Genomic DNA, 15,504 nt, shown 5'->3' with positions numbered 1-15,504 from the left:
TTTTGATGTTTTGTTAGGGTTGCCATATTCCCAAAAGTGAAAATCCAGACACAAAAGTTGAAGTTTTGGAGCTATTTTTTAAAAAAATTGCCAAAATTAGACATGGATTGCCATATGTCCGGATTTTCCCAGACATTTCAGTGAATGTCTGGACACTGTTTACGGCTACCATATTCTGCCTGTGTCCAGGAAATTCTGGATATATACAACTCTAGATTCGTAAGTTGCTTGAGAGTTACCTTAGCATTAAGCAGTATATAAAATTATCATTAATTTTTTTAAAATATTATTATTATTACCACCCACCCACCCTTCACCCAAAGGTTGCCACAACAATAACAAGGAGCACCCAACCTCTGAAGAACTGTTTTGTTTCATGGAAGGGAAAAGCATGTTCTGACTGAATCCCAAAAGCCATTTCCAAACTGTTCCCACAGTTTTTAAAAAATGTGTCTGTCTTCATGTTGACGTCCAGGTAAGTATATGTAGAATTGGAGCCTTAGTTGTATTTTTAAGGGGGACTCAGCAAAAAGCAACTCATTCTAATAATCCAAGATCTCATATATCATGGGCAGTGTTTCCTACCCCTGCTAAAATTTGCTGAATACAAGAAAGGGCGGGGGAAGTTCATTTGGATGCAAAGTACTTGAACACAGAAGCTGCCAAGGCTCCTTTTTCACGGATCTATTTTAAGGCCATTCTTAAAGCTTCTGCTTGCATGGCTGACAGGATCTGTGATATCAGCTGTAAGACCCCATTGAAATGTCCCTCTTAAGCTTTAGAAGAAGCCTGACAATTCTTTGGAAACAAAAATAAAAACTGGGAACGGAGGCCATAGTGATGACATTAACACAGAGAAGTAGATACAGCTCCCTTGTAAAATCACCTCTCATGCCCTCCAACATTTCTCTGATGAAAATAAACGTCCTATTCCATAATGATGACGATGATGATGATGATGATGATTTATACCCCATCCATTTGACTTGCCCCAGCCACTCTGGGCAGCTTCCAACATATATAAAAACCATAATAAAACAATAAATATTAAAAAAATGTCCCTTTCGTTGGGCTGAGTTCAGATGTCTTCTAAAGGTTGTATAGTTACTTATATCCTTGACTCGGGAGTTGCATAACCCCATACCCTCCAATATTTATTTGATGGAAATAAGGATGTCCTAAGGAAAAGCGAGACATTCCAGGATCAAATCAGAAACCAGAGCGGCTTCTGTAAATCAGAGACTGTCCCTGGAAAATAGGGGCACTTGGAGGGTCTGAGTTCTTCCGCCAAAATTAAAAACGAGACTGTGGTTGTCACCTTCCTTACACAATGACTTGATACACAGATAACACAAATCCATGGTCAAAACAAAATAAACAAAAATTCCTTCCAGTAGCACCTTGTTGTTGTTGTTGTTTAGTCGTTTAGTCGTGTCCGACTTTTCGTGACCCCATGGACCAGAGCACGCCAGGCACTCCTGTCTTCCACTGCCTCCCGCAGTTTGGTCAAACTCATGCTGGTAGCTTCGAGAACACTGTCCAACCATCTCGTCCTCTGTCGTCCCGTTCTCCTTGTGCCCTCAATCTTTCCCAACATCAGGGTTTTTCCAGGGAGTCTTCTCTTCTCATGAGGTGGCCGAAGTATTGGAGCTTCAGCTTCACGATCTGTCCTTCCAGTGAGCACTCAGGGCTGATTTCCTTAAGAATGGATACGTTTGATCTTCTTGCAGTCCATGGGACTCTCAAGAGTCTCCTCCAGCACCACAGTTCAAAAGCATCAATTCTTCGGCAATCAGACTTCTTTATGGTCCAGCTCTCACTTCCATACATCACTACTGGGAAAACCATGGCTTTTACTATACGGACCTTTGTTAGCAAGGTGATGTCTCTGCTTTTTAAGATGTTGTCTAGGTTTGCCATCGCCTTTCTCCCAAGGAGCAGGCATCTTTTAATTTCGTGACTGCTGTCACCATCTGCAGTGATCATGGAGCCCAAGAAAGTAAAATCTCTCACTGCCTCCATTTCTTCCCCTTCTATTTGCCAGGAGGTGATGGGACCAGTGGCCATGATCTTCGTTTTTTTGATGTTGAGCTTCAGACCATATTTTGCGCTCTCCTCTTTCACCCTCAATAAAAGGTTCTTTAATTCCTCCTCACTTTCTGCCATCAAGGTTGTGTCATCTGCATATCTGAGGTTGTTGATATTTCTTCCGGCAATCTTAATTCCAGCTTGGGATTCATCCAGCACAGCCTTTCGCATGATGAATTCTGCATATAAGTTAAATAAGCAGGGAGGCAATATACAGCCTTGCCGTACTCCTTTCCCAATTTTGAACCAATCAGTTGTTCCATATCCAGTTCTAACTGTAGCTTCTTGTCCCACATAGAGATTTCTCAGGAGACAGATGAGGTGATCAGGCACTCCCATTTCTTTAAGAACTTGCCATAGTTTGCTGTGGTCAACACAGTCAAAGGCTTTTGCATAGCCAATGAAGCAGAAGTAGATGTCTTTCTGGAACTCTCTAGCTTTCTCCATAATCCAGCGCATGTTTGCAATTTGGCCTCTGGTTCCTCTGCCCCTTCGAAATCCAGCTTGCACTTCTGGGAGTTCTCGGTCCACATACTGCTTAAGCCTGCCTTGTAGAATTTTAAGCATAAACTTGCTGGCATGTGAAATGAGTGCAATTGTGCAGTAGTTGGAGCATTCTTTGGCACTTCCCATCTTTGGGATTGGGATGTAGACTGATCTTCTCCAATCCTCTGGCCACTGCTGAGTTTTCCAAATTTGCTGGCATATTGAGTGTAGCACTTTAACAGCATCATCTTTTAAAAATTTAAATGGTTCAGCTGGAATACCATCACTTCCACTGGCCTTGTTATTTGCAGTGCTTTCTAAGGCCCATTTGACTTCACTCTCCAGGATCAAGGTCCTGCAACCACACTACCTGGGGTATACGAGACATCCATTTCTTTCTGGCATAGATCCTCTGTGTATTCTTGCCACCTCTTCTTGATGTCTTCTGCTTCTGTTAGGTCCTTTCCACTTTTGTCTTTTATTATGGAAATCTTTGTACGAAATGTTCCTTTCATATCTCCAATTTTCTTGAACAGATCTCTGGTTTTTCCCATTCTATTGTTTTCCTCTATTTCTTTGCATTGCTCGTTTAAGAAGGCCTTCTGGTCTCTCCTTGCTATTTTTTTGAAATCTGCATTCAATTTCCTGTATCTTTCACTATCTCCCTCACATTTTGCTTGCCTTCTCTCTCCCCCCCCCCCCCCGCTATTTGTAAGGCCTCGTTGGACAGCCACTTTGCTTTCTTGCATTTCCTTTTCATTGGGATGGTTTTAGTTGCTGCCTCCTGTATAACGTTATGAGCCTCCATCCATAGTTCTTCAGGCACTCTGTCCACCAAATCTAAATCCTTAAACCTGTTCCTCACTTCCACTGTGTATTCATAAGGGATTTGACTTAGATTGTATCTTACCGGCCCAGTGGTTTTTCCTACTTTCTTCAGTTTAAGCTTGAATTTTGCTATAAGAAGCTGATGATCTGAGCCACAGTCAGCTCCAGGTCTTGTTTTTGCTGACTGTATAGAGCTTCTCCATCTTTGGCTGCAGAGAATATAATCAATCTGATTTTGATGCTGCCCATCTGGTGATGTCCAAGTGTAGAGTTGTCTCTTGTGTTGTTGGAAAAGAGTGTTTGTGATGACCAGCTTGTTATCTTGGCAGAACTCTATTAGCCTTTGCCCTGCTTCGTTTTGAACTCCAAGGCCAAACTTGCCAGTTGTTCCTTTTATCTCTTGACTCCCTACTTTAGCATTCCAATCCCCTATAATGAGAAGAACATCCTTCTTTGGTGTCATTTCTATAAGGTGTTGTAAGTCTTCATAGAATTGGTCAATTTCAGTTTCTTCAGCACCAGTAGTTGGTGCATAAACTTGGATTACTGTGATGTTAAAAGGTCTGCCTTGGATTCGTATCGAGATCATTCTATCATTTTTGAGATTGCATCCCAGTACAGCTTTTGACACTCTTTTGTTGACTATGAGGGCCACTCCATTTCTTTTACGGGATTCTTGCCCACAGTAGTAGATGTGATGGTCATCCGAACTGAATTCACCCATTCCTGTCCATTTTAGTTCACTGATACCCAGGATGTCAATATTTATTCTTGCCATCTCACTTTTGACCACATCCAACTTACCCAGATTCATGGTTCTTACATGCCAGGTTCCTATGCAATATTTTTTCTTTACAGCATTGGACTTTCCTTTCGCTTCCAGGCATATCCGCAACTGAGCGTCCTTTCGGCTTTGGCCCAGCCGCTTCATCAGCTCTGAATCTACTTGTACTTGTCCTCCGCTCTTCCTCAGTAGCATGTTGGACGCCTTCCGACCTGAGGGGCTCATCTTCCAGCGTCATAACTTTTATATGCCTGTTGTCTTTGTCCATGGAGTTTTCTTGGCAGGGATACTGGAGTGGCTTGCTGGTTCCTGCTCCAGGTGGATCACGTTTGGTCAAAACTCTCTACTATGACCTGTCCATCTTGGGTGGCCCTGCACGGCATAGCTCATAGCTTCTCTGAGTTATTCAAGCGCCTTCGCCATGGCAAGGCAGTGATCCATGAAGGGGAGTAGCACCTTAGAGACCAACTCTTGGTATGAGCTTTCGTGTGCATGCACACTTCTTCAGATACACTGAAACAGAAGTCACCAGACCCTTATATATAGTGAGAGGGTGGGGAGGGGTATTACTCAGAAGGGTGGTGGGAATGGGTGATTGGCTGTTAGGTGTGGTAAACATGTTGACGACTGTTAACGACTGCAATTGGTTGTTACAGGAAAAAGCAAGGGGTGAGATGGCTAAAAATAGCTTAATCATGTATAATGAGATAAGAATCCAATGTCTCTATTCAGACCAGGTCTCTCTGTGGTTTTAAGTTTGGTAACAAGTTGCAATTCAGCAACTTCTCTTTCCAGTCTATTTCTGAAATTCTTTTGTAATAAGACAGCTATTTTGAGATCTTGTATAGAATGTCCTGGGAGATTGTAGTGCTCTACTACTGATTTCTCTGTCTTGTGTCCTAATGTCAGATTTATGTCCATCTATCCTTTGGCATAGGGTTTGTCCTGTTTGTCCAATATAGAGAGCTGAAGGGCACTGTTGGCATTTGATGGCACACACAATGTTAGAAGATGAGCAGTTAAGTAGTCCTGAGATGGTATGTTTGATGTTGTTGGGGCCAGAATGGTGTTGTCCGGGTGTATGTGGCAGCAAAGTTGTCATCTGGGTTTATTGCAGGCTCTGGTACCAGTGTCCATGTTAAGTCTTGTTGTTGTATTATTGTGGGTGAGGAGTTGTTTAAGATTGGGTGGCTGTCTGTAGGCATCCATGGGTTGCTTAAGCCATGGGTTGTTTTAACTAACCACAAGTTGTCTCACAGACAATTAAGCAAACTATGGCTTGTTTCTCCAAAATTGGTTGGTTTCCCAGCTGCTCTTGCCTCATGCCTTTGTAGATCAGTGAGCATTTAAGGTGAGGTGTCCAAAGAAACTGTGCTTAAGGAAGTGTACTGGGCTTGCAAGAGATAGGAAAAGCAAAACAATGTCTATAAATCAGTATCAAACCACATGGTTTGTTGGTATTATAATTATCAAAAGGGAATTCTAGCCGGAAAAGATTTCTAGAATGTTACCTCCTGTGAAGTTCTTCTCCATGTAATCGATGATCTGATTATAGTCACTGATGATGTTGTCTCCGTGGATGATCACAGGGACCTCTTCCCCAAGATTGAGACGCATAAACCATGGCTCTTTGTGCTCAGTCAGTGGCATGCTCACATCCCGCTCTTCGCAGGGTAACCCCTTTTCTGCGATGACCAGGCGGACCTAGAGCAAGAAATAAGCGGAGATATGACTCAGGGCTGCCTCCCAACCTCCTGAAGCATACGCAACGAAGACTTAGGGCTGCTCCACATGACCTGTATCTTGAGCATTGCTTGCACAACACTTACATGGAGGTTGGATTATATTGTTGGGTAAATTTAAAAAGGGATTCCTAGACTGGAGGTTACCCTTGCAGAAACCCAAATAAAAAGGATGTAGGCTCCAAGTGAAAAGATGGGCATTTATTGAATTATAAATGCACACAGGGACAACCTCAAAAATAAGGAGGAGGCTGCAAAGAACCACATCCAAAGCAATGTTATTGATACACTTCCAGATCACACATACATCAGTTCATTCCGCCAATCAAAGCATCACAACAATCTTCATAGTTGCAACCCAATGTTGTTATCTTGATCCAATCAAAATTATTTAGCTCTTTAGATCAGCCCTCATCATAACATCATATGATTACATAGAACCATTTTTTCAGTATCTTCCTTTATTAAGTCTTTGACTAATTTTCCTGTTCATTAAAAGTCTTCCAATGTCCTCTTTCATCTGTCTACAAAACAATTCAAGACCAATCACAATTGCCATGCCCAGCTGGTTCTCTTTTCATGCATACAATGACCACCATTCTTTTCATTATTCTTTTCAGTGTTCTGGAACAGACATTCACTATGTACAGTACCTAAAAGCAGCTAGTTCCATACTATAACAGGCAGGTACAGGTCCTTTTAGTTCAGCTAGGCCACAGACTCAAAAGAAAACGGAATAATCAGAATACAGTTTTATGAAATTATTTTCTCCAGCAATGTATCTTGTCTTACTCGTGCATTTGTTCTGATTTGTTTGCATGGCGGTTATACAACAATGATTAACTTTTATCCTACATTTATTCTGATTTGCTTGTGGGGTGCTTATACACTGTCCTGTTAATTAACCATTTGTTCATTGCACACTTTTTTAAATGCATTGTCCCATCACTTTCCAAAAGGCAAAAGGTCCAGTTCTTAACCAAAGTGAATTTATTGTGCTAGGACCACAGAGCCCTTTAATACTTTTAGCTGTGCAAACCTAGGCTTGTATGCAATGCGGCACCATATAAGCATCCCATCAGCACAAGGAATCCTGCTTCTGCAATGGGACTCCTCCCTCTCTTCTCCCAGTGCAGTCCCTAAATCTGTTTTGGGTCCCCCCCCCCACCCTCTGGAACAGATTTGGGTATGGCATGTGGGGGCATCGGTGGGAAGTCCTGTGGCTGAAGCAGAAATCCTTGTGCTGATTGGATGCTTATGTAACGCTGCATTGAAAACAAGCCTGAAAGTTCTGGTTTGCATTTGAATTTCTCCCCCAAAATTCCAGCAGACAGTCTGGAGGCTCCCTTATCCATTGGGGAACACTGATTTAGACCATGTGGTCTTTATAAAGATCCCATTATGCATTTTTGTTTGTTGGCTTTTTACGGTAAAGAGTGAGTAAATAACACCAATAACAATAATAATTATTTTAAAACCTTTAAGTCCCTTGTACCCCCAGTCATTTCATGTGTAGTTGATGCAACTACAGTAGTATTCTTTAAATTCTTCATAGTTGTACATTATGCACTAACCGTGATCTCAGTTCTCTCAGTTCCTAATGAAAAATCATTAGGAAAAAAGCCTAAGGGCGGGGGGGGGAAGGTTGACCCAAAAACAGCCAGTGGAGACTGAACAGAAAAACTGGTCGAAGGGGGAATGGAATGGAGTGTCCTAAAAACACCGCTGTGTTTGGATGCAAGTCATGAGACCCCCAAAGCATTTCAAAGGAGTAAAAATGGAGTAAATATATATATATATGCCATAAAATGATAATGAAACACACCAAAAAATACATACATAATCAACACAAACAATGATGCAATTTTTAGCAAAAGGAGAAAAAAGTCATTTCAACTCAACCGCTATAGAGAAAATTAAGCTTCTTATGAAGCTAGTATTATACAGATTTTTCTGCGGATAGGGGAGCAATAAGCTAGCGTGGAGACAAAGGGTTATATTCAGCATAACGCTAACGTTAAGGTTCCATTAGTGCAGGGATTTTCCTTGTGTGACAGAACCTTCTCTCACTCTCCTCACCCCATGCACCCCCTAAATCTGTTCCAGGGGTTCTCCGAACCCTTCAGAGCAGATCTGAAGATGGCACAGGTTATGCATGTGAGGAGGAGAGAAGAGAATTACATTAGTGGGAATCCTTGCAATGGCTTCTACTATTGTAATGATTTAGGTGAATGGGGATCAGAGGTTTTGAAAATGCTTTGAGAAAGCTCTCGTTCTAGGGTGGTCATCCGTGGCAGCCAACAGGGCAAAGCTGGGAGGGCAGCGCAGTGGAAGGGGTGTCAGATTAGCTCTGCCACTGTGCCCACACTGCCTCAACCTCTCCATCACTTTCCCACTACTCCTCTCTGTTACCAGCAGTAACCTCTGTGCTGGGAAGCCAAAAATGCCATCCCACTCCACGAGCTGCTATTGGTGGCCCCATGCAGAGGACAATCCTTTGTTTTAAAGGGCTATCAGAGGATGGTCCTTTCCTTTGAAGGGCTGTCTGGATGGTCCACATCCAGTTTAGAGATAAAGAACCATAATAGCAAGGGCACTGGAATCACCCATTAGCTGCTAGACCTGGGCAGCAGACTGAGAAAGCACACAGGTCACCCAGCCACAGCCTTCCCCACTATGGCAAGAGGTATTTTAGTTCTATTTAAATTGTCGTCGTTATTTCTATATTGGCACCAAGACCCGGCAGAGAGGGAGGTGCCATTTTGTGGGTTGCCTCAGGTCCCAAAATGTCTTGGGCTGGCTCTGGATGGGTGATTCTAAAAGAGAATGCTTCCCCAAGACCAAAATTCCTACAGTGGATAATTAGTATACCGAGGTGAAGGCTTAGGCTAGAATTCTTCTTCCTAACAGCAGCTTTTCTAGACAGGAATTGTTTTATATTTTTTCTTTGCAATGGGGTAGCATTCAAATATGCAACATTCTCTGCCCTGAATCCTGAAGTGGTACAGACCCTGAAGGACTGTACCACATGTTTTTTCCAATCCAGCCTTCTGCTTCTAGAGCTGATGATAACTGAGATATTCTAAATGCATAGATGACTCTCAGTAAGAAAAGTGTGGGGAGCGGAAGGGTTTGTAGATGAGATGTGCAGGGAATTGCATTATATAGAGCAAGTACCTTGCTGAGAGCCAAATTCACTCTGTTTAATGCCTTCATCACACCAAAGGGATTGGCTCTTTCCGTTTCCTGAGCTGTTTTTATTCCAACCATGGCTGGTTTGCTGCCTTTAGCTGACAAAAGCCAGAAATGTGCTTAAGACCCTTAAGCTTCCATCTGATTGGATTGAGGGCCTCAATGCCAGATTATCTAGCTGCAGGACAGTGAGAGAGGCAGTTACTTTGGCTTAGCCGGATGGTGAATCCCTCCAGCAGGTGCCGGGATCTGCTGAGCGAAGGAAGATATAGCATGCAGTCCTTCATCGCCCACGCTGCTCAGAGGGAGGGATAGGAAGCACAACTTGGCTGCCTCAGCAAGACCCCTCCTCCCCCTCCTTCTGCTCACGTATATAAGAGTCAGAGAGTCACTAGCACATGGGTAGGCAAACTAAGGCCCAATCACCTTCTAAATCCAGCCTGCGGACGGTCCTGGAATCAGCGTGTTTTTACATGAATAGAATGTGTGCTTTAATTTAAACTGCATCTCTAGATTATTTGTGGGGCATAGGAATTTGTTCTTTCTCCCCCTTCAAAATATAGTCCGTCCCCCCCACAAGGTCTGAGGGACAGTGGAGAAAGTTTGCTGACCCTTGCACTAGCAAGAGCAAGCACAACTCAGGCTTTCTGACTTGCAGATCTCACAGCGTTGGCCCAAAATATTTGGCTGCCCAAGGCAAAAGGACACAGTGGTCCTCTCCATTCTTCGCACAGAAGTTCATTAGATTGGCAATTGTACCTGGCAACCGGACAGCATCTTACACCACACCTTGAGGGCAGCAGGCTAGTTAAGGGTATGCAATGATAGCCTGTGCACTGATCTCCATCAGAAGAGTGTGGCCAGCGACTCAAGAGGAAGCTCAAAGTTATTGAGCCTTTTTTTTTTAGTAAATCCTCTCAGAAGAGGACATTACAGCAGGCTTTGGTTGCCAGGGCTGGTTTCTCGGCGGGGGGGGGGGGAGTTAATTGAGTATTTTCAATGCTTTTTATAATTTTTGTGAATCTGATTTAGTAATTTTTGTCTGTCCCCAGCTTGGCTACACCCATGGAAAGATATGCACATCCTAATTTAAAATCTCTGCTGGGGTGGAGACCCCACAATCCCTCAACACAACTGATTGCCAACCAATGGAATAAGTAGTGTTTGCTGTTTAAAATGCACTACGGCTCATTCCTTCCCACCCCCTCACATCAAGCGCTGCAGCAAAAGCTGCATTATTTTGGTGCTGTTGGTTTCTCACAGCTCTCGAGGCACACAGAACAAAAAGCCAATTATGGGGAGTTGAACGAAAGGTAATGAACCGAAAGAAAGAGCCTGCAAGCACCGTTTGGACAGCGCACTTTGCATACAACCCGACGACACCACTGGTTTCAGACCTGCATTGGCCACAGGCATGTTTGGAAACCTAAAAGTGTAATATTGGCTTTCCCATTTATTCTGGGGGGGGGACTCATCAAAACACAGGCTGGCTATATTTTGTCTTTTCTGAATCTTCAAACATTTAGCTTCACCGGATGCCCCTAACTTCTAGCGCTACAAGAAATGGAGAAAAACTTCCTTCTATCCACTTTCTCCACACTGTGCAAAATTTTATATACCTCTATCATGTTTCCTCTTGCTCACTCTACACTTTGAAAATGCTGACGTGTTACAGCCAGTCAAGAGGAAGCCCCTTTCAGGCCTGAGAGAGGACTTAAACCCTCCAAGATATGTAAGGAAGGGCCAGTTCAGATAGGCAGCAGAAATGTGATTCTCATTTCATGTCCGCATCTCATTTGATATGCTGAAAAAAGCAGGTAATTATCATGGGGAGATTTTCCTCCTCCTGTGGGCAATTTGTATCTCCCTGGGGAAAACACACGTGTCTCACGCTCTGGCACTTCAACTGTGCTGCAGAAGCACAGCTGGAGGATGCGTGAGTCACAAAAGCTATCACTCATATATTATAAGTCTGAAACGAACTGTGGAGTCACCTCACAGCTTCACAGCCGGTTAATATGTTATTGATAGCCCTGGGGGGCGGGGAGCCAGTCAAATGGATGGGGAGGGAAAGAGATCTATTTCTTCTGAATATGAAGGATCAAAAGCCCTACAGATATGGAAAAGGCATACATTGGAACTGGACTTCATAAAGTGGTCAGTTGGGGAGTGTGAACACCCCCCCCCCCTTTACACCATCAGGATCCAATGAGACCTTCTATTGGGTAGGGGAATTTATTCTGTATAACTTCCCCCATTTAATACCAATAGTTCTCATTTGCCTATATTTGGTGCCTTCTAAGACACAGAAAATCAAGAGACACACTACTAACATTAATAAAATAAAATAAAATCCTACAGCACAAATACAAATAGCTTCAGTAGTGCTATTAGGCTGGCCCAAGGCATTTTGGCACCTGAGGAGAACCACTAAATGTGGCTCCGGCCAGGGAAAAAGAGGACAGTGAAGTTCTGCATCAGAAATGGAGTGGCGAAATAAAGATCAACATCAGGAATGGGGGGCGGGTGAGGACACCAGCAATGCCTCTATTCACTGAGAGACTGCCGTGGTGGCAGGTTTAGGAGGTGGGCTGTCGAGGAGGCTGCAGATCCGGCCTCCAAGGACTATGCTGTAGCTGCTGCTGACACTGTGGTGGCAGCAGTGGGCGATGCATCCCTTGGAGGCTGGGTTTGCCACCCCTGTGGATCCTGCCACCTGAGGCGATTACCTCACCTTCCCTCATTGGTGGGCTGGCCCTCACTACTACTTCTACTACTGTTATTGTTGTTATTGAACACCACAAATTTTCTCTGTATATATTAAAAGGTTAACTTGGTATCTGCCCACAGGCTTACAATCTAATACAAAAGGAAAGCAGAAAGCAAGTATTGCAGCAGCTGCTCCTTTACTGAAACAGGAAGGGCGATGTTGGTCTTCCTCTTGCCAGGATGTTGTTGCTGAGAGGCGAAGGATGCAGCCCTAGGCCTCTTGGCTGGCAGCAGAGATCAGAGCACGACCTCCCCTCAGGCTTCTCCAGTCCCAAGGATCTACCATGGTATTAAGTTACAACTCGGATATTACAGAACACAAGAATGGTACATAAATCACAATGCACTCCAACTGTCAACAGCTGCAACATAAATCTGTCTGTCAGCTGGAGGCACTGCATTTGTGGTGATTCTGTTCCAGGTAGGCAGTGCACAGAAGGTGCTGGAAACTTGAGGCCCTCTGCTCCACCTCATAATGGGTTCTATCTTGCCCTTTGTGCTGTTCAATGTAGTCACAGGATTTCAAGTGGCATATTATGACACCCAGCTCTGCTTCTCCTTTTCATCTGAAATGCTAAACCAATGAGAACAAATAAAGGTCACATCGGCACACCACCATTTAAACCGCATGGCTTCTCTCTAAGAATCCTGGGAGCTGTAGTTTATCCCTCAGAGAGCTGCAATTCCCAGCACCCTTAATGAACAAAGTTTCCCAGGATTTTCATGTGCTTTAAATGTATGGTGTGGATGTGACCAAAGTGAGAATCAAAATAAAAGACAATAACCGAATGTAGGTGGGGAGGCAACTGACTCTGGAGTACAGTGGTACCTCGGGTTAAGTACTTAATTCGTTCCGGAGGTCCGTTCTTAACCTGAAACTGTTCTTAACCTGAAGCACCACTTTAGCTAATGGGGCCTCCTGCTGCTGCCGCGCCGCCGGAGCACAATTTCTGTTCTCATCCTGAAGCAAAGTTCTTAACCTGAAGCACTATTTCTGGGTTAGCGGAGTCTGTAACCTGAAGCGTATGTAACCTGAGGTATCACTGTAGTGATAAGCAAGGCTCTCTGGATTCTATCTAGAATAGGCCCACCTAATATAGGATAACCTGGCCTTGATTTGGATTGGTCTTGAATTAGATTACTTTAAGATCAGGCTCATATCATAATCCAGGTCTTGTCATGTCCCTGAAGTAACAGGGGACATGAAGAGGTCTGGATGCCTCACCTCCCTAATATTCTTATAAGCTGGCCCCCACCGGAGAAGATAATGAGGCAGGAAGGCCTCTCCAGCTTGTGCCACTGGCCCCTAAACTTGCATGATGGAGGAAATGAAAAGAATGTTGCAATGCATGTGACAGACATATTCTTTGATTCAAGCCAGCACTTCACGGTGCCCTGGGTTAGTCACAGCTGAGTCCATCCCAGGACATATGCTAGGCTGTGGAAGACATTATGTTATCAGCAGTTTTATTTTCAGTTCCTTTCCTAATGATCCCCAGCATGAAATTTTCCTTTTTTCACAGCTGCTATGAAAACACCACAACAGTCTGCGTGAGGAGGCCTAAGAGGAGAGAGTAGGAGACAGGCGATGATGCTCCAGTTGGATTTTCCATTTCCTGCTCCTCCTCATGCCAATGATTGATTGATAATATTTCTATGCCGCATTTCATCCACATGAACCGCAAAGTGGCTTACAAACAATAAATAACAATAACAGAACAGGGCATCGCAAATACAACATAAACTAGGTAGAATAATTACCAAGCCATCAGTAAAATCATTACAATCTATAAAACACTGTTAAGAAAACAACTGCAAAAATAAGCTGCACAGCAGAATTGCAACAAAAGTCATAGGATTCACTAAGTACTACAACAGTAATGATGTAGAAAACAATCTTAACATTAACAAAATAGCAACCAAATAAGAAAGGCTAAGCACTGTTGAATTCATGCACACACTCTCCCTATCGCCATGACTCATAATCGTCCACTCAACTGTCCTGTGGGAAGCATTCTTGGAAAAGGAGGCAGGCAAGCAAAAACCACTTCAAGGCCTACTCAGGCCAAACTTCTCTCCCACTCCTGCAATGGCTGTTGGTGTCCATTGGGACTGGTAAGGTAGAAGGCAAGGAGACCAACAGTAGGTGGAGGCAGAGCCAATGAAAGGCAGTGCCACCCCCTGGAAATAAAGAAAGCAGGCAGGTGGGGACTGACTGAAGTCTGTGCCCCAATTGCCCTTATTGACCAGGATCCACTGCACCCCTGTGAGAAGGATCCGTGCATGTTTTTAAAATATGTAAGTCAATGTTACTTCTCCACCTTAGAACTAGTCCTATCCTCAGGGCCTACGTGGTCGTTAGGCAGGGTGAGGCCACTGCCTCAGGTGTCAGAAGACCCTGAGGTGGCACCACTTGAGGTGAAATGGGAAGTGCTTGCCCTGCCACTGCTGCTGTCACCTGCACCACCCACCACCTCTGGCCACCTCAGCGCCGATTTCCAACAAGATCTTCCTGAACTCGCACAAGAACTTGAAGAGTGTATGAGATCTCGCCTGAAATGGGTGCGATCTTGCCCAAAATTGGCACTGACGCTGGTGTGGCAGAGGTGGTAGGGTGGGTAGCTGTGGCAGTGGCAGAGAGGACAGCACTTCTTGTTTTGCCTCAAGCTGTGAAACGGGATGTGCTGCCGCTGTCTATCCTGGAAAGGAGGATAGAAATAGTTGTAATAAATACAGGCCAAAATAGAAATTACGCTTCAAACATGTGAAACAGTCTCCTGAGAGGGAATGAAATTCCAGTGACTGCAACTCTGCAAGAGGCATTGTTTCTAAGCTTCTGAACATAGATTCAGGAGCTCCATCTAAAGAGTTAAAAACAGCACACGTTGTGCAGGAGGCAACAAGCAACTCTTAATATCACATTATGTTCTTAAAATTCCAGCCTGCTAAAACAAAATAATAAATATGTTTACAAGAGAACCCCTAAAACAAAATTAGCCATATGAGATTAGCATTTAATTTATACATGGGGCTGTCAATTTAGATTATAATGAAATGTAAACAAGGCAAACTAATTAAACAAAGAAGTGGCAATTGCCCCGAAAAAGTGATACTTATATCCAATAGGCATGCTAGTTTTATCCACATCCAGTCACTGAGCTGTGAACTTCACAGCCACAGATGGAAGTCAACAGAACTCATGAAAAGGTTTATGCTGATCCCACCATCAGCTGAGGTGCTTCCCAATCAAAGGCCTGATCATTCCTTTTAGCAATACTGGCAGTAGATTTTGGACAGTCAAAAGAAAGGGCTTCTTCACATAATATAACATTAAATTATGGAATAACAACAACAACAACCAGCCCTTCACCAACAGGTCCCAGGGTGGGTTACAACAATTTAAAATTTAGAATTAAGTTAAATCAGGTGGGCCCTGAAAACACATGTCTCAGTTGTCAGAGGCCAGGGTAAAGAGGGGTATATTCAGTATTCACTGAAAGCTGTATAGTGAACAAATCAGACACACCTCTGTAATGAGGGAATTCCACAATTTAGGGGTTGCCACAGAGAAGGACCTCTCCAGGACCCCCCCCCCAAAAAAAAACCTTCTGTGGG

The 15,504-nt window shown here is 43.7% G+C and overlaps 1 protein-coding gene and 1 long non-coding RNA gene across 2 annotated transcripts in view; one reads left to right on the top strand and one right to left on the bottom strand.

The window, feature by feature from the left end:
* Positions 1-15,504, bottom strand: part of GDAP1L1 (ganglioside induced differentiation associated protein 1 like 1) — a 45,635-nt gene that overhangs the window by 25,464 nt on the left and 4,667 nt on the right. Inside the window, exon 2 of the mRNA XM_083447057.1 lies at positions 5,698-5,890. Coding sequence (XP_083303183.1) covers positions 5,698-5,890 — 193 coding nt within the window. The remainder of the gene's footprint in view (positions 1-5,697; positions 5,891-15,504) is intronic.
* Positions 10,801-13,696, top strand: LOC310680468. The gene is made up of 3 exons (XR_014512795.1): positions 10,801-10,937; positions 12,069-12,216; positions 13,413-13,696. It is a non-coding gene; the product is annotated as an uncharacterized lncRNA (long non-coding RNA).

This window comes from Podarcis tiliguerta, assembly GCF_965153285.1.
Source record: "Podarcis tiliguerta genome assembly, chromosome: 6".
NCBI lineage: Eukaryota > Metazoa > Chordata > Lepidosauria > Squamata > Lacertidae > Podarcis > Podarcis tiliguerta.
Note: the sequence above shows the minus strand (reverse complement) of the source record. Positions and strands in the feature narration are given on the sequence as shown.